We start from the raw sequence: 20,185 nt of genomic DNA on the forward strand, positions 1-20,185 counted from the left end.
CCTAAATTCCACCTAAGTTCCTACTCAATTAGTCTTTGAAGTGCAACTCAGTAAACTTAAGTAGGGCATTGAACAGGGAAATGCTTAGAGCCAATTAGTCAGAAGCACTAAGCTTAGGTGGAATTTCAACTTTCCGACTTCATGTGTATGAATTCTGAATGTCCTTCTCCCGGCGGTGGTTCTGTGGCAGCACACACTGCATCCAGCCAGCTTGCTGCTTCACATACATCACAGACACACCATTAAAATTTTATTTATAGAGCACTAAAAAAAGCACTAAAAATTTTTAGATGTGCCGCTTTAATCAATAAAATGGCAGCATGCAGATAAAATGTTGGCAGCTTGTGCTTTATGACTGTTTCAGGAATGCAGAAGACTCTTCAGCCTATCAGCTGATTTTGCCAGGTACATATTCCTTTGCACACACACACACAGAGGGATAATAAGGATTCAGGGGCATATAAACAAAAATTAAACTGAGCAAAACAGGTTTCCCAGAGAAAAGCAATGAACGACTATAAACCAAATGGAATACAGAAAGACATTCTGTCTATTAGTCAACATCTGCTCTATCAACTCTTGTGTCTGAGCCCCTGCAGAGAGCTCTCTGTGCCTACCATGGGAAGGGAAAAGCAGCTCACCTTGCCAGAAGGACAGGAAGATGACAGACTTCACCATGAAGAACTTGAGGACTGGGCTATAGGGACTGAGCAGCTCACGTGTGGCAAAGTAGAAAAGGAAGAGGGCATACAGTGCCAGGCTGACAGAGATGTTGTAGATGATCGTCACATAGAGGTAGCCACTGGTTACACTGAAAAGAGAAGATATATATGAATGCCTGAAATTTCAGCATGATGTTTTCCCCTTTGCACTGTCAATGGAGAGTTCCAAAAGTCCATTTCCTTCCTACCTCCCTGTCCCATTCCCACCCCCAAAACAAGGTAGAAGAAACATGAAACTAAAAGAAGGCTACCTCTGCCTTCTTTTCTCATACACATCAGCCCATGTAGTCCCATCTTTTCTCATGACTCAGCACACACAAGGACAATAACCAAAGCCAGGCAGAGAAGGGGCAGCCAAATCTTGCAAGCTAAATAAATAGACTTACTCAAAGTCACCATCCTGGTACTTGCCAAAGGCCTGAAGGATGACTGTGCTGATGGCCATGAGGGGCTTCACCACACAGAACTGCAGAGTGGCCTACAGGAACGAGAGGGGAGGAATGAGAAAGCAGGTGGTGCAAGAGGACAAGCTGTCAAACCAGTAAGCACAATGGAGTGTCCACTGGGACCACTCAGCAAGACAACACAATCCAGCCCCACCAAGAGGTCTGACTGACCCCTGCCACTTGCTAATTGATTGTGCTTGAGGACTGCAGCACCCAGAAGGAGATGAAGTCGTTTCAGAAGATGTACAAGTGCTATCTACTTGTCCAGAATGGGGAGAAAAACCTCTCTGTAGGGTTGCTCCTAGAAGATGCTCAGCCCCACTCTTTCAGAGCTGCTTTTCACAGGCTGCACTGCACTACATTTATGCACTGTAACAGTATGAAAAACAAAAAATCCCACCCTGTGCTATGGCATAGACAGAGCAAGTTTGGCAGAGACAGTGGGGAAGGAAAGCAAACTCTAATCCATAGTTGTCACAAAGTTAGGCAAAAAGGTCCTCTAGATTGGAGGGGAACCCCGCTGTCTGAGGAGGAACTTTTGACAACTGCCACAATATTAAAGCATTTTGTAAACACAGCAATATGTATTGCCACACACAAGTTAAGAGCTATTCTGTTGTCATCCACATGACCTTTACTGAATCTCCCCAAAGATTCTGTGGCACTTGGGATCTGCTCTATCCATTCTGCCTGTATAAACTACTGCTCCTATTGGGACGGAGTGTTCTCTCAAAGCCACCGCATTCTTCAACTTTCTGCAGATGTTGAACTTCAAAGTCCTAGAAAAGGGAAGACTTATGGCCCTAAAAATGCCTCCCTGAAGAGATGTGACCTGTGTCTCCCTTAAGGAGGCTGGAAGAGCCTGGGTAGGTGCTGACCTGTGCGCATGTGGGGAGGGCTATGTAAGGGAAGAAGGTAAAACCAAACAGTAATAATTGCTTTGGATACGATGCAATTTGTTAGTGGTCATAAGACTTCAAGGAGATTAAAAACCCCAGCACATGCCAGTTAGTGAGTCACTTTAAATATGTGAACTGGAAAAGGTCAAGCTAATTGGTAAACAACTCCATCCTCTGAGCTTCCCCTCCTTCCGATTTGGGGACGTTTTAACCATTTCCCTGCAATCCAAACCACCATGTACTATTTTTAGCTGCTTCCCTAGAAGATGCTACAGCATATGGGAAGCACATGGATGGTGTGTGACCCATGTGTGAGGGTCACCAGACAGAGGCCCAGCAAAGAATACTGATCAAGACATCTTTAAGGAAACAAGCTGTTCAGATTTCACACCACAAACACCAGCACACTGCTGGAGGTCCACAGGCAATACAGGCAGACTGACTGACCCACAACAGGCACCTGCCTGAGAAAAGTAGTGGGGGGATGGTGTGAAGGTGGTAAAAAAAATGTTTATAACACGCAGATTCCTCCATGATGAAAGGGATTGGAAAGAAGAGAACATGGGCAGGTGGTGATGGAAAGGAACAGAAGTGCCGGAGATGATGAGAACAGGACTAAAAAGGACAAGGTGTTCCTTTCAGCACATTCCTCTTCCTGATCAGCATGGTGGTGGATACTGCACACATCAGCACTGACATTTGTTCTGTTGCCCTTTCACACCAGCCTTCCCAGGATTTTGCCTTGAAAGGTCTTCCCCAAAAATCCTGGAAGTCTAGAAGTACCAGAAAGTGAACCTTGACATCAACAATTTCTCACCAAGACAATATTTAAGTTCAAGCCAAGAAGGATGGAAGTATTTAAGCATCTCTTCGCAATACACCTCCCTCACAGCCTCCACAGCAGACTTAGCAGTTAGCAAAGGGTAGGCACGAGTAGAAAAATTGCTGCCAGATACCAGCAAAAAAAAAAGCAAAATATCTACCAATGACAGAGTTGCCAAACAAGCTGGGATCTGTGAAGGTCAGTAGAAAAAAACACACCTTCCCCATTCCCCAAAGTGTGCTTCTAGTCTTCACTGTTGTGAACAAACTTTCCAAACACAGACACGTGCAACCCAGGTGATGATAACTGCAAGAGGCTGTGGGAAATGAGAAGCAAGAAATCTACAGGAATTTATTTCTCCAGCATTCATTCACGTTCATGGGTGTTACATCTGTTTACAATATATTTAAAAGGTAGAAGTTAACATTAGGAGAAATAAGAATAGGTAATGCAGTGAATCAACCAAAGGGTGCCCAGATAAAACCCATGAGAAACAGCTGAAGCAACATACTGGGTTCAGATCAGAGAAGAAAAGTATCAGGCAGGAAAACAGAAAAGCTTTAAGGACAAAATATGGGGCAGGGACAAACAGAACAGATACACAAAAGAAGTGCTCCTTTGAAAATGGCCACTTGTGCAGCACAGCTTAACACTAGATATTTCCATGAGGCTGCACTGTACTTCTGATGTTCCTGCATATTGCTAAAACACAGAAGATGGCCCATGATGTTCAGGAGAAGCCAGGGCAGATATCTAGACCTGCTGACTGAAATTACAATGATCTGAATTCTTTCAGAGAACCAGACCTGCCTCACACTGCCTCCACAGAAACCTCCTGTGTTCGTTTCAGCAAGTGAGCAAGGCCTTGAAATTCACCTGCTGTTTCATGACAGCCAGAGGTGACTGACCTGCAAGGCGCAGACAAGGGCAGTACAGAGGTTTAGGTCTCCCCCATTCACCCGCCCTCGACATACCCAGCTCAGCACAGACAGACACACATGGTGAGCAATACTCGGTTCCTCCTACAAACCAATGTGTCATGCTTAACCTCCACCCCCTCTTCAGCTCCAAACCACAACAGCAGCACTGGGAATTCAGCAGAAATTACACAACTGTGGGGTGTCTGTGACACAACACAGACATCAATTTCTTAGAGTTGAGACCTCTGTAATCCAGAAAGGAAAAGAGTTTCTTCCTAGGATTAACATCAGTTCCAGGAGAGAACTTGTGTCTTAAACTAAGGCCTTCCTGATGTGGGGTTGAGTAGAAAATGTTAAAATAATTCTTAATATGTTAAAATCATTCTTAACAAACAAACCAACCCTGAAACACCTCCTCAGCAGTCTGCAGGCCTCTCAAAATGCTATTAGAGTCCCTCTCAAAGACCTCAGAAATCCAGCAGGAAAAGGCACCATTGCCACCCCCACATACTTAATTTCTGCACAATATCCCAGTTCCTCCAGCCCATACCTGTTTGCAGAATCTCAGGAATCCAATTGAATATGTCTTTCCCCACAGACAGCAAGTCCCATACACACAGCTGGACCTGAAAGAACCAAGACAAGATGACAGAGTTGACAAGCAAGATTTGGGCAAGACTGCAAGATTCCTACCCTCTTTATCTACTTCTCTGTAGCAAAGTTGCACGACTGGTGCTTTCTCCAACAATGCCTACAGTTATGGCCATACCCTCTTTTAGAGACATGGGTAAAACAACATCCTGACTATGCATTGCAATTTTTTTTTTCCTGTCATTGAGTAGCATGGGGAGAAACATAGATCCTAGAGGAGACACACAGTCAACTGAAGACAAAAAAGAATCAAAGGAGGAGAAGGGAGTAAGAAAATAAACAAAGGAATAGGCAGGTGTCCAGAAAAATTGTGAATCAGTCCAGCTTGCCTAAGAGGATGTGATCAGCCTGATATGTCTCAGAGCAAGATACTGGTAAATCATCATCATCATCACCCATGCTGCCCAATTCCAGCAGACATTTGCCACCTGACACAGTTTTTCAGGACAGGGATAGAGAAATAGTAGATGAGCACAGAAGGAGGACAGCGTCATGCTGTAAGCACAATACTCACTCAATTGGTTTTCCTCTGATCTCAGACATGATGGAGCTCTCCCCTCCCAAGTACTCATAGCAGAGGCTGAGAAAGTTGTATATTACAAAGGCTGCAAAGACATCAATCACAGTAAGATGACAACCAACTTCAAAACAGGTGCAAGGACCAAGAGTACAGGCAACAGACCAAACATTAGCAGGGACTGCTTATGCAGCACCTTTCCCTTCAAAGCACTCCAGATTTTCACTGCATTTATCATCCTACCTCAGCACTCACAAGACTATCTGAATGGGAGTTTGGCCAAGCTCCCAGGCTAGTTCCATGACTCATGCCAAAAGGGTCACAGAACCATTTAAAACTGTGGTCAGTCTCTGTTTTATTTGGCATCTGAAAGATGCCATTCTTCACAGGGTTCCTGTGCATTATTCCAGGACATTACACTGGTACTAAATAATCTGGAAAAGGTATCTCTGATCCATCAGCCATATGTTATCTCCTGTATTTAACCTTTCAGCTGATGAACACAGTTTGTCACTCGTTTATAACAATTAGTGAAACTCTGTTTTCATGTCTTGTGGGGACTTTTGCAAAACAGGCTCTGTGCTTCATTTTCTCAAAAAGATGAAATTTCTTGTGTGCTGAATAAACTTCTCCTTAGGCCACCTCATTTCTGTCTTCCCCAGCAGCCTGGTACAGATGACAGGCTGACCACTAACACTCTGCCCCATTTCAGTTCCCCATAACTACAGATCTATCTCCTTTTCATGGGACCTGAACTCGCTTAAATGTGCATGAAGTGAGCCTGTATACACCCAGTCTGCCACTCTCTTGTTATAATTGCTGTTGGAGCCTCAAAGTTGTGAGATTTTTTAGGGCAAGGACTGTACTTCTGCATTTGTCTAGACAGCATTGGGGAAAAATGACAGACCAGATGACTCTTCTTGCAAGATTACTATGGTCACCCGCATCTGGACATTCCCTCGAATGACAACACCCAAATCTGGGTTTTGCCCCAAATGGCTAGGATAGAAACAGCAGTCTCAAGGAACTTTAAAATAAGCACAGAAATCTAATAATGTACAACACTGAGAAGTTGATCTCCCCAAGCAGCCAGTTATTAGACCTGAGGTCAATTTTTCCACATGAATGATCTTCCAAAGTCAGACAAATTCTTCTATATAAGCATCCAAACTATGCCCTGGCAAAGAGATACTCCACGCTTCCCAAAACACTTATAGTCTCAAAACATTGTACTTATGGCTTGTAGACGTGTCTAGCTGGCAAGACTACTATGGCACATAAAAGCCAATGGTATACATGCTTCTATGTATGTAATTGGGATATTGTTATTCCATCTGTAATCCCTATTATTGAATGAAGTTCACACAGTAATGATTTTGCCAGAGCTTTAATTAGGACAGAAAACACCAACCACGGAAAACTTATTTAAATAACTGTGGTAACCCCTTTTGCCTTCAATATTCCAGCAACTCAGCTGACAGCTCCCAGCACCCAAAGGAAGAAAAGCTGAGCTTTTCCTATTGTCCTCCAGTGACCCCTGCCCTCTGATGTGGTCTTTACAACACCAGTTGCCCATTCCCCAAGCACCATGAGAAGAGATGACATCAGAGGAAGAAAACAAAACAAAACAAAACGGAGGAATATCTGTCCATTCATCCCCAAAAGAAGCATTAACTAGCAAAGCTCATCTCACCAGCAAAGAACTCTTCTCCCATTCTCAAACCACACCCATCAGATGGTATTCATGGTATCAACATAACAAAAAAAAAACCCCAAACAATCTCTATTTGTGTCAGTGTTTCTGACATCCTAGTTTGTACAGAAGCAGTCACATAAAAGAATAACACCAGAAGAGGCTCCTCCAAACACACACTACAAAATACAGTCCATAAATGGCTTAAGAAAGCTTTTGTAATTTATTAGTAGGGTCTTCTTCCACTATTCCCTAACAGCCCACTTTGCAGTGTGAAACCTTTCCAAGAAATAAAGCAGGTGGATGGCAAGAGAAGGAAGAGGACAAAAAGGCTGTTTTGAAGCAATCTCCAGAAAAAGTGAGGGAGAGAACCTGCTTTCCAAAGATGTTTTCACCTCCACTTGTAGTTGCCTCACACAGGCCAACATGCCGAGGTGAACTCTGGAACATGGGCAGCCTCCTGAGCAGATGCTCAAATGTTTGCAAACTCCCACTGCTAGAGAGGCAGAGGGATAGTGGCTGTTGCTAGGAGAGCAGCAGGCTCCCTGCTAGACCTATATACAGGCACAGGGTGGGGAAAGAAAAAAGCCTAGGCCCAAACAAAGATGCTTTCTTGCATCACGTGTGCACATTTGCCATCTGCTGCTGCATCCAGAGCATTGTTGTGGACATGAAGGAAGGCCTGCTGGTCCCTTCAGCTGATTCACTTGTTCTCATGGCCAGGGGCAACTCTCTGCAATGCGTATCTCACCAAAACACCAACGATTTAGGATTTAATGAGGGTGTGGTGATAAATTGTCCTCAAAAGGACATTGCTGGAGTGCAGTATCCCCTGCTGAGTGGGCAAAGGCTTCTTTCAGGATGAGACCAGGAGGGAAGTAACAATAGCATTTACAGGAAAGTAACCATTTCCCTGACATACAGTGGTAATGGTATTACTGCAGCAGGTAGCCAAAACCAAGCAGGTGCTCATCCTGAACGTGGCACCCTCGCTTCTACAGGACTCCAAAGCACTTCACACTTCACTGGCCCCAGCATGTGCCTGCTGTGCTACCCTGTGCAAGCACACAAGTGGCCACAGGATGGGACCAGAACAATACATTGCTAACAAGCTGCAGCAGGAACACAGGACAAGGCAAGTATCTGACTACTAAATACTGTTAAAAGAGACAGGAGCTAAGCAATACCTCACTTTCTAACATCCAGATACCATCAGATTTTTTTGCTTTACCAAAAGCTTTTACCTTCCTGAAGCAAACAACCCCATAAAACCATAAACTTAAGTCTCTACAGAACCCTGAAGGGAAGGCTTATGCTCAGAGGCCAGTGAGGGAGAGAGTCAAGTTGGACAGGGCCTTGAGCAACCTGATCTAGTGAAAGATGTCCCAGCCCATGGCAGGGGTGCTGCACTAGATGAACTTTAAAGGTCTGTCCTGAGACAAACCATCCTATCATTCTATGATTTTCAGTCACTAAGCAAGCCATGATCATCCTGTTAGGCACACCATTCAGTAGGTGACAGCAATGCTTTCTCCATGTTCTCAACCAGAAATAAAGTTCTCTCAGGGCAGAGACTTCCCAGCACCAACCCATTTTCTGTCGGACCCCTCCTTACCTTCATAGCAGTCCCGCACTGTGCCAAAGTAAACATAGTACTGGTCATTGGTGAAGAACAGGAGACTGAGCCACGAGTCAAAGGCATAAATGGGAACAATGAAGAGGATCCGAACGATGTAGCGCTGTTCATTTGGGCAGCTATAGCAGCGGAGATGCATGTAGATCTGAGACAGAGAGGGGAGACCAGGATCAGCGGTATGTGGAGCAGAAAGGAGAAAGCAGAACTGAAGAGTCAACTGGGCCAGGAAAAACAAACTCAGTAAATCACCTCTCAATTGCCTCCAGCAGCCTCAAGGTGATGAACATAAAAGAAAAGATAAATCACTGTTATCATATGGCACTGGCATAGCAACCCTTAGTCTGCAGAGAGGGCAAAGGCGAGGGGAGAGAAAATGGAGGCATTTCTAATCTAGTTTCTTATAGGGAACTGATTTATTTTTACATCACCTTGCCCACATTCTTTTTGTTCATACCCATTTTTCCACTCATCAGTCCTACATTCCTGCTATCCTCTTTTAAGTGCCTAAGATTCGTAACACTGCAGGCCGCTTTTCCGTGAGAGGGGAAGGTGTGCACACTTAAGCACAAACTCATTGTGAACACTCCATTGGCTGTTTTGGATGCTTTCGAGACTTTCACCTGAAACAACCTAAGAGAGCCCTTTACAGCACATCCCAAAGCTGATAAGCCACAGCTCATCTGCTCAAAAGGTGTCATTCTGCGCACGGGTGACAGCACAGGCACAAAGGGTCAGCCATCAAGGGAGCACTGAGCTCATGCAGTGTGCTCAAAGGAGCCACACAGTTTGTTCTGTCTGACTGCACAAATGCCAATCCCTCTAAGTCACTGGCTGGGGGGAGCACAGCATCCCCACCCTATCCACTCCCACCACTCACAGTTCCTGAGCCATCATTAAATCCCACACCTAAGATGCTTTTTTACAGAATACCCACCTCCCCAAAAAGGTATTGACCACAAGCACACCCTGAAGATGAGCACAACCCCTGTAATGCCCTAATAACATGGGCAGAGCTTCAGCACGATTTGTGGGTACACTCTCTTGACCATGGAGTCAAGAGAGGCAAGGCCTCTGAACAGCAATTCTCATTGAGCTGTTGTCCCAGCTGCTGAAATTAGTAACAGCCAGCTGATTACATATGTGCCTCACCACTGATTCTGCTGCCTGAAGAGATACAAGCATTTGTTTGAAGCTTCACCCTGGATTTTGGGGTGCTGTGAGGATTCTCCAGAGACTAAAAAAACATACATTGACAATCTTATTTTTGAACTGTAAGGGAGAGGGGCTGTCTGCTGCTTGTCCCCCTGGTCAAAACTGACTGAAGGGCTCAAAAATACTTCCGATTCCTCTTCTTAACCCATGAGGAGCTCACAAAAAGCTCATTTCCTGAGAAGAACAGACTGAAAATAAGCTAATAAACTTTAGAGATATTTTTGCCTTGCGACAATCCCAGTGACACATCTCATCCAGCAGAGAGACAGCTGACACCAGAGTTCAAATGACTCCAAGCTTTGCCCTTGGGATGTCAAAAGAGCCCTGTGATCCATGTGCCTAGGAGAGCATAGGAACTGCTGCCATGTAAGAGGACAACAGCGTGTTTCAATCAACAGTGTCTTTCTGGCACTGACCTCCAGCAGTTTCTTCAGAGGAGGGCATTAATGCCTAACTGTGCAATGTTATACTGCAGAGGAAAATTTCTTCCTACCCTCAGCAGGTGATCAATTTGACAGGAGGATCCACAGCACTTGTAATTGTTACCCAAGCTGGTGAAACTGCAGGTGCTACTCTTATTCATCTGTGACTAATCCATTTTTTACCTTCAACCTTCACTAGCCCCTGTACTCCATCAATGGGCTGTACTTTTCTAGATTCTAGTCATCACTCTGGAATCTACAATCCAACAGGTACAAAACATGGGTTGATAAATAACAGGGCTTGTGTTTCCCCACTGTATTTTTCAGTTCACATGACAACTGTATGAAAGAGAGGTACAGAACAGGATGCAGTTTGACTTATTCTGGCTCCCAGGACACCTGCCCCAGACAGAGGGGAGGGGAAAAAATTAAAATGAAACATTTCCTGCTACTCCTTTCCGCAGAAGATTTCAGCCTGTGGAATCCACTGGCACAGGAGATCAAAGGAGGAATGTCAAACAACAGGTGACTAGGATCTTTTAGCCAACAGCTGACACAATAAAAAAATGGCAACATTCAGCTAAAGAACTGTGAAAGGATGGCCTGAGATAACACACCTTTCTGCAAACCTTCAAGAGATGGCCAAATGTTTTACACCTGCTAGTTTTAAAGGGTGTGCTTCCTCTCCATTCACAATACGGAAATGTTCCTTCATGTGGGGAAAAGGAAAGGATGACAAATAAGAGTGACAGGGTTTTACCTGATGGCAGGTGATGAGCAAAGCTGTCCATACAAAGAAACCTGAGATAGCCTGAGCAGCAGTGGTCATGAGGAATATTGGCTGCTCCACAGCCGTGGGGCTGCCATCCTCTGGCATCCAGGAGAAGTTAGGAGCCACAGCTGGAGTGGTGGCAGTTGACCCCAATCTGGGGGCTGCAGTGACATCAGTCATCATAATCATGGTGCCCTTTGGTGTGAGGTTCCAGTTGGGATTGCTAAAGAGCTGCCCACAAGGCAAGACCTGTCAGGGAAGAGAACCACAAAGCAATTGAACCCAGCTGAAAGGAGTCAGGAATGTAACAGAACTTTGCGTCTCTCACATGCCTTTCAATAGGCTGCTCACATGTTTTGTGAACAGGACCTGGGTAAGTCTGCTACTGCCACCCCTCGTGATATAACAGATCATGTGGTGCTCAGGAACCTCTGACAGCCTCCCAGAGATCATGAAATCTGGCCAATGCCATCGTCACCACCCTTCAGCAGTAAAAATATATAAGATGAATACAGCATTCACCAGAGATAACAGAATCATAGGATGGTTTGGGTTGGAAAGGATCTTAAAGACCATCTAGTTCCAAGCACTGTGCTGTGGGCAGGGACACCTTCCACTAGACCAGGTTTCTCAGAGCTCCAACAAACCTGTCCCTGAACACTTCCAGGGATGAAGCATCCCTAACTCCTCTGGGCAACCTGTGCCACTGTCTCACCTTTCACAGCCAAGAATTTCTTCCTAATATCTAATTTAACCTACTCTCAATTCAAAGACATTTCCCTTAGTTCTATCACTTCACACCTTTGTAAAGGTCAGAAGGAAGTATCTAAATCATCCAAACTGGAAGATGACAGGCACACATAAGTTAAGAGCTCTATTTTCCATAAGAGTGTGGGCTATGTCCTAGCATCATGGTTAGCCTACCAAGCAGCAACAAGCACATGTGCCAGAGTGTCCCTGTGCAGGAAAGGGGCAGGGGGAAGAATACCTTAATTCCTCCAGCAAGCAATGCCTACCTCTCCTACAGCCGTGTTGAAAACCACACTCAGCCCAAAGCACCCTCACAGAAGGATATGCACTGAAAACTCTTCTCACTTTGACAGTGTGAACAGCAGGAAAGTCGTGCTTTTACCAAAATTTGTATGGCATGGTACATTCAGCCAGCCTGTTACTAATTTTAATAACTTTACATTGTTTTCTACATTATGTGAATTTAACCTGATTGGCTTTTAAAAGCCAGCTGACACATAAAAGCACATACTGAACACAAGAATATGCAAGATTTCAAAGCAGCATGACTCTTGGCCATTTCCTGGATAAAAAGCTATCTTCTTTCAATGGAACAAATTCTTGAAGGTCTAAGATCTAAAGTAGCTATTATTTTCAATTTGGTCATAAGCAGGCTCTAGTGTGACCTCTGGATTGTAGGAAGATAATCCACTTAAACCAAGATCACAAGCAGGCAGCCATTGGTTCTATCCATTAGAAGAGCTGCTTCTGATGCAGCTATCAAAGGGAACAGTGTAATACTGCCTCCTTCTGATAAACTCTTAATATTTTTCAGAACAGTATTTCTATAAAAGCTCAAGACACTGCTCTTACACAGGCCTTTATGATCTGTGGATGGAAAGGGCTTTAGAAAGGCCAATGATCCATTGCCACAGTTTACAGCTGCACCAGGGAAGGACATATCTGTCATCTACTGACAGGCTGTTACAGAACACAAAAGAGAACATATATTCACAGAGGAACTGCCCCAGCCATGCTTCACCTAAAGCCACAGCATAAACTAGGGAACACGTGCCCAGTAAAAGCAGAGTGCCAGTATCAAGTCCTTTCCACATGCACACTAAGGCATGAAAATGGGCCCTTTAACACAAGCTTTTCCAAAACACACACTTGTATCACTGGTGTGCAGCAGTCTGACATTATCTTAAGTCCTTACTCCACCTCCTTTCTGCTTTCTTCCATGGGGGAAGAAGAAAAGTCCTGGGAAATACCCAGGTTTGTTTAAGCATATGTTATCTTACTATAAATAGAGCTGCATAAGTGCTGTGCTTTAATTTACAAACTAATCATCAAACTTGGCTTTTCTTTGTTCTTTCCAGTTGTTTTTGCAAAATATTCCTGTTCTGAGTTACAGATTTTCATAACTGCATGTACAGTGGGGTAATTCCTATCCAGTCCTGATCAGTACTGGAAATGCATCTTAAGTTTTGAGCTTCTAAGCATACATAATAAACACACACACATTTCATTATCTGTACCATATCTAAAAATTTGGAGAGATGGAGGGTGCGTGGAGATGTCACAAGTTAGCAAGGTTTTTACTGCTTTGAGAAGGAGGGATTTCTACCCAAGTAATTTCTGAAGCAACTGAATACACACAGTGCTGAGAGTGCTTCCACAAAGCTCAAAAAGGGCACATCTAAAATGAAATCAGAGCAGATGCACCTGTGGTTAACCTAGCTCTAAATAAAGTCCAGCCAGCTGCAGTCCTGCACATCCCAGTGCACTTTGGGAGCTATGCAAGACAGGAAGCTGCTAAGCCCTTCCAAAAGTTCATGGGGGAGAGGATCTGTACAGCAGACCACAGGTGCCAGGAGGAACAGGACCTAGACCTCCACACTCCAGCTAATCAAACCACATCAGTGGCACAGACCCAAATGCAGCACCAGTAACATTAACAGAATGAGGATCTGAAAGGGAATTCTTTTGTGGCTCTGTACTCATTTTAAAATAAGTGGAAACAGCAAAAAGCAATCGACAAACATTTTGTCATGACAGGGGTTATGTATTCAAAAGCAAGGTCAGTCATAAATTGAAGTTGTGTATGTAATCTTAACACTGCCCCCTTGTGATTATACATCAACAGCCATTAATTACAGGATTGTGCATCATTCTTCACCTAATCCCCTTCAATTCACACCATCATTGAAATTAATAACTTTTTCCACCACTGTTTTTCTGAAAGAAAATATACAAACTCTCTTACAAAACAGATCTCCTACCCAAACCACCCCACCCATGAGCACTCAGGGTTGCCCCTGAGGACAGCTTTTTATTTCCTTGACACCTTTTATTTGTTCTGTGCATAAGTTTGCAGTTCATTCTCCTTGCTAGTGAAACATGAAGGAATGCTGTACTCCAAAATCTGCAAAATTAACATAAACCTTCCAAATGATCCCTTCTAATCTCCTCAAGTCCCACACATCACAGCTACAGTGACAGGTATAAGCAGTGCACAAAGCTGTTACGAAATACTACTGCATGCAAGAAGCTGGAGCTGTGAGAGCAATTCCAATCTATAGTTAAGAAACAGGTCATAGCACAGATGACTGGAGCCTTAACCAGGAAAGTGGATTTCAGCTCATTCACTACCACCAGCTCAATCTGCTAGCTCCTCTCCCGCCTTTAACAAAGAGCATTGTGAGGGTGGGCTGTGGCAACTCTCTCAACAGGCCTTGCTTCTGAGATGTCCCTTCCCACTGTGCAACAGGACATAAGCCCAGTAAAGGTGGTGCCTGGGAACATGTCACAACAAAAATACTGCCTTGATAAGCTACAGATCCAGCACCTTGGTATCAGCAACTACCCTCTTACCTGACACTGTGAATGTGTTTTGACACTTATTTCTTGGACACTCACCTCCAACACAGCCCAAGTCAGTGCCACAACACACTTTTCTCCTTCCTCTCAAGCCTGGGTACAAAGATACTTCCCAACAGCCATAAAGCTATTCCCTATTCACTTCCATCTTCTCCACTCTCCCACTTCGCTACTTCAGCTGTGACATCAGTCACAGCTCCTGGCTGTGATCTCTTTCCTGGTGCTCCTCCCAGCTGGCTGTATTTCTCTGTTGTTTCTTGCGCATTTTAAGCTCCCTGGGACAACCATCTTTTTGTTCTCTGCCCATACAGTTCCCAGCACTGCAAGGTACCAAACCACGAGGAAAGCGCTTGACATTACCATATGTCAAATTAAGGGCATTTGGAAACCTGAATTACCAATGCAATACAAACCAATGTAATGCATAATAAATTTTGAAGCACTTCTTGCTCTTTTTCCATATCCTGTTTTCTCTACTCACATGTTTCATCTCCACCTGACTGCTTTCAGTTCAAGGCAGAGTAACGTTCCTTGCACACTTATTCTGCCTCTCTGGAGAGTTCTCCTAAATATATCAAAGGAAAATATTTCAACACCTTTAAATTTTACTCTTGGAGCTTTCCCCATCTCCAAGTGACTACCTTGCTCCCCCCGGAGGTAACCTGCAACGTAACAGGACCAGAACAGAGAGCCAGGAAAAGCACCGAACTTTGGAAACTGGAAACATGCACACATAGAAGTACATCTGCGTAAACACATAGAGCTTTCAGGTTAGCCATATTCCAGGAGGGCTGCAGGAAATTTGAAACAGAGCTAGCATGAGCCTTCTATATAGGCTACAGGAGCTTCTGGCAGTGTTGGGGTCTATGTGAGGGCTATGCACAACCACCTCCCAACATGGAAGGCAGAGATCACACCCCCATCCCCTACAAGCTGCCAGCTGTTCCTGCGCAGATGTCATTATAAGTTATGTACATTAGAGCAAAGCAAGGCCTTGTGCTGCCAGGGCATTAGCTTAATCATCAAACTAGCAGCTCTTACACTTACCTAACACATCTTCTGAAAACACTTTAGGAATAATAGGGAGGGCTCTCAATGCAAGGAAGGGAAAATAAAACAAAACAAAGCCTATTCTATCAATAGCTATCAAAGCTATTTCTATCAAGATAACTATCCTGATAAAAACCCAGAGATGCAGAACACTGTTACTAATATTCTTCATAGAGAAGAAGCTCCAAATGGCATGGGGGACCAGTTCTCTTAATGAGACCACACAATGTTAAGTAGCAGGGATGTGTCTGCATGGCCTGCATCCACAGAAAAAACAGCACACTAATTCTCCATCTGGAGCAGACTGCCAGTCCTGTACCTTTTGGGAACAGAGACCTCCTGTTTCCAACATTAACATGGCAGCTTCTGCTGAAAATAAACTCAAAACAGAAAACAGGATGTAGCAAAAGCAAAAAAAAACCCATCATTTTTGGCTTGCATAAAGGCATGGAAAATGTTACCACTGAGGAGGATCTATTTCTACATAAAGATAAATGAGCAAAAATACGAAAAGCTCATTTCTGATACAACAAAAGTGATATAAGAGGAGGGAAGAAAGGTTCAGATGTGGTCCCTCAGTTCCAAGAGCTACATGTGAATATTCAACCACAGTCTAGTAAAGGAGGAGGTGTTTGCCTGCTCTGAGCAAGACCTACCTCACTGCCAATAGGAAAAGATCCCCAAATTACAGGACTCGGAAGCTGTTCTCTCCCATCTGCAAACACAATCTCTGTTTTTAAAATAGATCATCTCATCCGAGGCTGAAAGTATTTAATTTCTAAACTGCTGAGGGAGCAAAGAATGATACGCAAAGCTATCCCATGGAAGAGTCTTAACAGCTAAGCCTCCTTCTGCTGTGCAAGACACCAACCAAAAAAACACAAATGACCTGGCTGCAAGGTTCTCTTGGAGAGCAACGAGACAACGTTCTCCCTTAAAACCTACTCCACACTTACATTGCTTTAAATACCCACCAAAGTGAACTTTGTTAAAATACCACAAAAACATTTTCCATTCCCCTCAAATTCTTACTCCTTCAAGAGTTTCACCATTAAATTATCTTTATTTTGGAGCCAAAAAGGCCAATACAGAAGTACCATGCAGTAGACAAATGAGATCCTGAACTTTCTGCATTTATTAGGACACAAGCAAGAGCTTTATATTAGTGAAAGCAGCAGCTTAGTGTTTTTTGACAATGTGCCCTAGACTTACAAGAAATACAAAAACACAGGACAAAATGGTTCAAGGTTTATTTTCGACTATTTTAAATTATAACAATGCCTAGAACTGCCAACTGGGATCAGATCTTTCTATTATGCTAGTTTTATATGATAAATAATTAATCTAAGGTCTTTTCAACACCCAAGGGGATGGCATCACCAGCTGAAATGGCAAAAGAGAGGAAAAGGAACAGGTAGATAGGACAAGATAGCAGTACGCAGTAAGAGAGTCATTGGCACAGCTGAAATCAGCGATAGCAATCCAAGAAAAATCAAATGCTTTTACATTTATTACTTCTTGAACTGCTTTTGCTCTCTGGGGTGGCATCTAGTTTACTTAGCTATGAGACATGAGAAGGTCCCAACAGTGCATTTTTAAGCTCTCCAGCAGCACTCCCAAAACAATCAGAGTTAAGTATGTGATCTGGCATGCAATTTTAACTAGTACAACTCATTTACATTTTACTGCTCATGCTGGGTAAAGCTTTCCTAATTTCAAGCTGGTGAAAGACACCCCACAACACACACCTGACACAAAGGTACACATGGGTAACTCTGAACACACATGAGCAGTGCTGTGCTCAGCCACAAGACGGGCACCCACCAGGCTTACAAACACACGCAGCGCTTGCATCTGCAGTTGCTGCACTCCGTGTCAGCTTAATGTGCTTGTCTGTCTGCCCAACAAATGCAGATCCAAATGTAGTTCTCCTCAGTGTTATTTCTTTAGAGCAAGCAGTCTGAAGAGATGCCCCAGTCACAATTTTACAGCTGTTGGTACAGTCAGTGAAACAAGGGGAAAGGGCCACTGGGATAGAAGACCAGTAGGGTCAGCAAGAGTGGAGCAGGAAGCCATTAGCCCAGAAGCAGAAGGTAGAGGAGTCAGGCACCTAAGGAAGACCAAACCACAGGGCAAGGTACACACCCACTAAGCCATACTCAAGACATGAACCAATGCCTACATACATATAAGACCGCACTGTACACACAAACAATTTAACCTTCAACAAAGTCACACCCCTATGTTTCTTGTTTTAGGGAAATTAAAATCTGAGAATACCACAAAAATTTTCTCCACTTGCAGCTCACACAGCCCTCACCAATTTTACTAGCCCATAGTCATCCTAAGAGAAGCTTCCCCCTCCCCATGCGCCCATTAAAAACTCAGAATCAACAACAAAACCCTTTTACCCTGAGCCATGCACTCCTCTTTCCAGAGTTTTTTTCTGCTCTATTAATTTCTGTTGTCTCACTGTATTTGCACAGCCCTCCTCCCCCCATCCTCCTCCTCCTTTTTTTTTTTTTTTTTTTTTTGGTGTGTGGACTGACCCACATTGTGATAGGTCAACATCCAACATCCAATCCCTTTTTTTGGAAGGGGACAGAAAAAAAAGAGAAAGGGGGAGGGAGAGGAGGAGAAGGGATGTTCCCCAACCTTCCTTCCAACCTCTCCTTTGAGAACAGGATCAAACACTCCTGGGCCACGAACTGCGTCCCTTTCCCATACTCCCAACAGCCCCCACTCCACACAAGCCAAGCAAGTCTTCTGCTCCCAGGGGACAAACACAGAAAGAGTATAAAGATATTTTGCAACTGGCAGAGGGGAAAGAGGCAAGAAGGAAAAAGGGTGTGCTGTAAACAGTTGGGTCCCACATGACAGAAGATGTTTGCATTTCATTTTCCAAACTCTCAAGAACGAAGTCAAATCAGAACTTATTCCAACACCACTTGTATTCATTGTTTCCCATCTCTGAGTGCCAAGACAGGGCAGACAACAGTTTTAAAGTTACCACAGGGTATACAGTTTCTTTAAAAAGAATCAGAACTCAAACTCTACAGCAGCGTGGAAAAGTATTGAACTTGTGGCAGTCACACACGAAGTATTTCTAATACACTAGAGTATACCTTCCACACAGAAGATGACATATAGAATCTATCAGATCACATCCATACTTCAATTTAGCAAGTAAATGAGCTGAAAGAGCCCAGACATCTTATCACAGGTCTAGGCAACTGTGCAGTGGTGCATATGAGGGCAATGGCACATCTGACTTCCCCAGCAATCATCCTCTGATGCAGACATTTAGTGATGAGCACTGCAGAAGTAAAATCAGTGATTCTCAACAAAGCACCCAAGGCCACACTCACTATAAATCCATTTCATTATTGCTGCAATAACAACTGATTGGCTTATTTTTGTTTGTAGTTTGTCGCTCATCTTTTCTTTTTTTTTTTAATCTCTGGATATAAGACATAAACATCCTTCCTAATTCCCCAAAATCATGAACTTCTAATTTCATTGCTCCTATCTAACATTAGTCCCTCCACACTTCTTTCCTGTCTTGCTACTTCATCAAGAAAAATAAAAATCCTGCAGAGGCAAAGTTCTGAAAGAATTAGGACCTTTGTATTCCTGGATTCATGGGAGTCCCTCTATCCCAAAAGCCATCAGCAGCGATGCATTTTCTGTATACAGAAAAAAACATACCAAGCATTAACCCGAGAGGGTGCATGCTTTAAAAAGAGATCAAAATTTCAACTCAGTGTTTCCAGACACTTTGACATTAAATTACCCGGTTGTGTGAAGTTACCTGAAAGGGAATTTGTATGAATTACGTTTGGCTTAAGACTCTTGTAAAATCAGTGCCATCACAAAGTTATTGGGAGGGGAGAAAGGAAGTCTGTAAATCAGGAGAGTTTGGAGGAGAAGTCACTCCCAGCTGATGGGACAAACAGCTGCAAATTGCTTCACTCACCACTAACCTTTCATAGCAAAACCAGCAAGGAAAATATAAGATATGGTGAGCCACAAAAAGAAATTCATTCACTTCTAACATGCCTCTTGAGGTGACTGACTTGTCCATGTTCATTTCAAGTAACCTGGACAGAGGCATAGCCACATTACTGCTGCTGAGGCTGTACCCATGTTGGAGATGACCAGGCAGCTGCAGACTCCCAAGCAATCAGCTCAGCAACCTCCAATAGCATCCATGTCATGTTCTGCAGCCTGAGGAGGGAACACTGGGTCGGCAAGGTCAGCTTTTAAGAAATGATTTCATCTCATCTCCCTCCTGAAGCGTCTTGCTGCACTACATAACATGTTGCAGTCATTTTCTTTGCTGAATTAGAGGGACTTTTGTTTACTAGTGAGTTGATTGGGGGGCCACACATACAAAATACCCAGGCAGAGATGGACACTTTGGGGCTAGAAACAAAAAAATGTGAGGCTGTGACACCAACTCTCAATGCTCTTGGTCAGTCTTCATTACACAACAACCTCAAATAGCTGATCCTTTCAGTATCATCAGACTCACAGGCACTGTGACTGCAAGATAATAACAGCAACATTCCCATCCCTTCAATACAAATACACATTTGAGGGTGGAGAGACAAATATCCAGGTACTGCACGGGTTAACATTGCAGGTAGAATGTCAGTTACTTCCCTTTTCAGGTTTCCTGTGAATTATGCCCCTCAGGGGCTATAAGGACCTGATCAAACCCAGCTACAGCACAGTTCCTGAGCAGCTTGCCTACACACTGCATTTTCCCTGGACACAGCTTGCTCTGTTGCCTTCCCAGACATGTTACTTA

At 43.8% G+C, this 20,185-nt stretch overlaps 1 protein-coding gene across 6 annotated transcripts in view; it reads right to left on the reverse strand.

Moving 5' to 3' along the window:
- TMEM184B (transmembrane protein 184B) overlaps positions 1 to 20,185 on the reverse strand; it is a 30,595-nt gene that overhangs the window by 6,787 nt on the left and 3,623 nt on the right. For 2 of the 6 annotated variants that reach the window (XM_086887451.1, XM_086887452.1), the window contains exons 2-8: positions 14,804 to 14,887; positions 10,702 to 10,962; positions 8,287 to 8,452; positions 4,976 to 5,066; positions 4,361 to 4,436; positions 1,109 to 1,200; positions 642 to 811 (exon numbers count right to left, since the gene is read on the reverse strand). In XM_086887451.1, coding sequence (XP_086743577.1) covers positions 642 to 811; positions 1,109 to 1,200; positions 4,361 to 4,436; positions 4,976 to 5,066; positions 8,287 to 8,452; positions 10,702 to 10,962; positions 14,804 to 14,812 — 865 coding nt within the window. In that variant the 5' untranslated portion in view covers positions 14,813 to 14,887. The remainder of the gene's footprint in view (positions 1 to 641; positions 812 to 1,108; positions 1,201 to 4,360; positions 4,437 to 4,975; positions 5,067 to 8,286; positions 8,453 to 10,701; positions 10,963 to 14,803; positions 14,888 to 20,185) is intronic. The other 4 variants (XM_086887453.1, XM_086887450.1, XM_086887455.1 and 1 more) reach the window with 2 other exon arrangements.

Source organism: Cyanistes caeruleus, chromosome 4, assembly GCF_971803275.1.
Source record: "Cyanistes caeruleus chromosome 4, bCyaCae1.hap1.1, whole genome shotgun sequence".
Taxonomy (NCBI): domain Eukaryota; kingdom Metazoa; phylum Chordata; class Aves; order Passeriformes; family Paridae; genus Cyanistes; species Cyanistes caeruleus.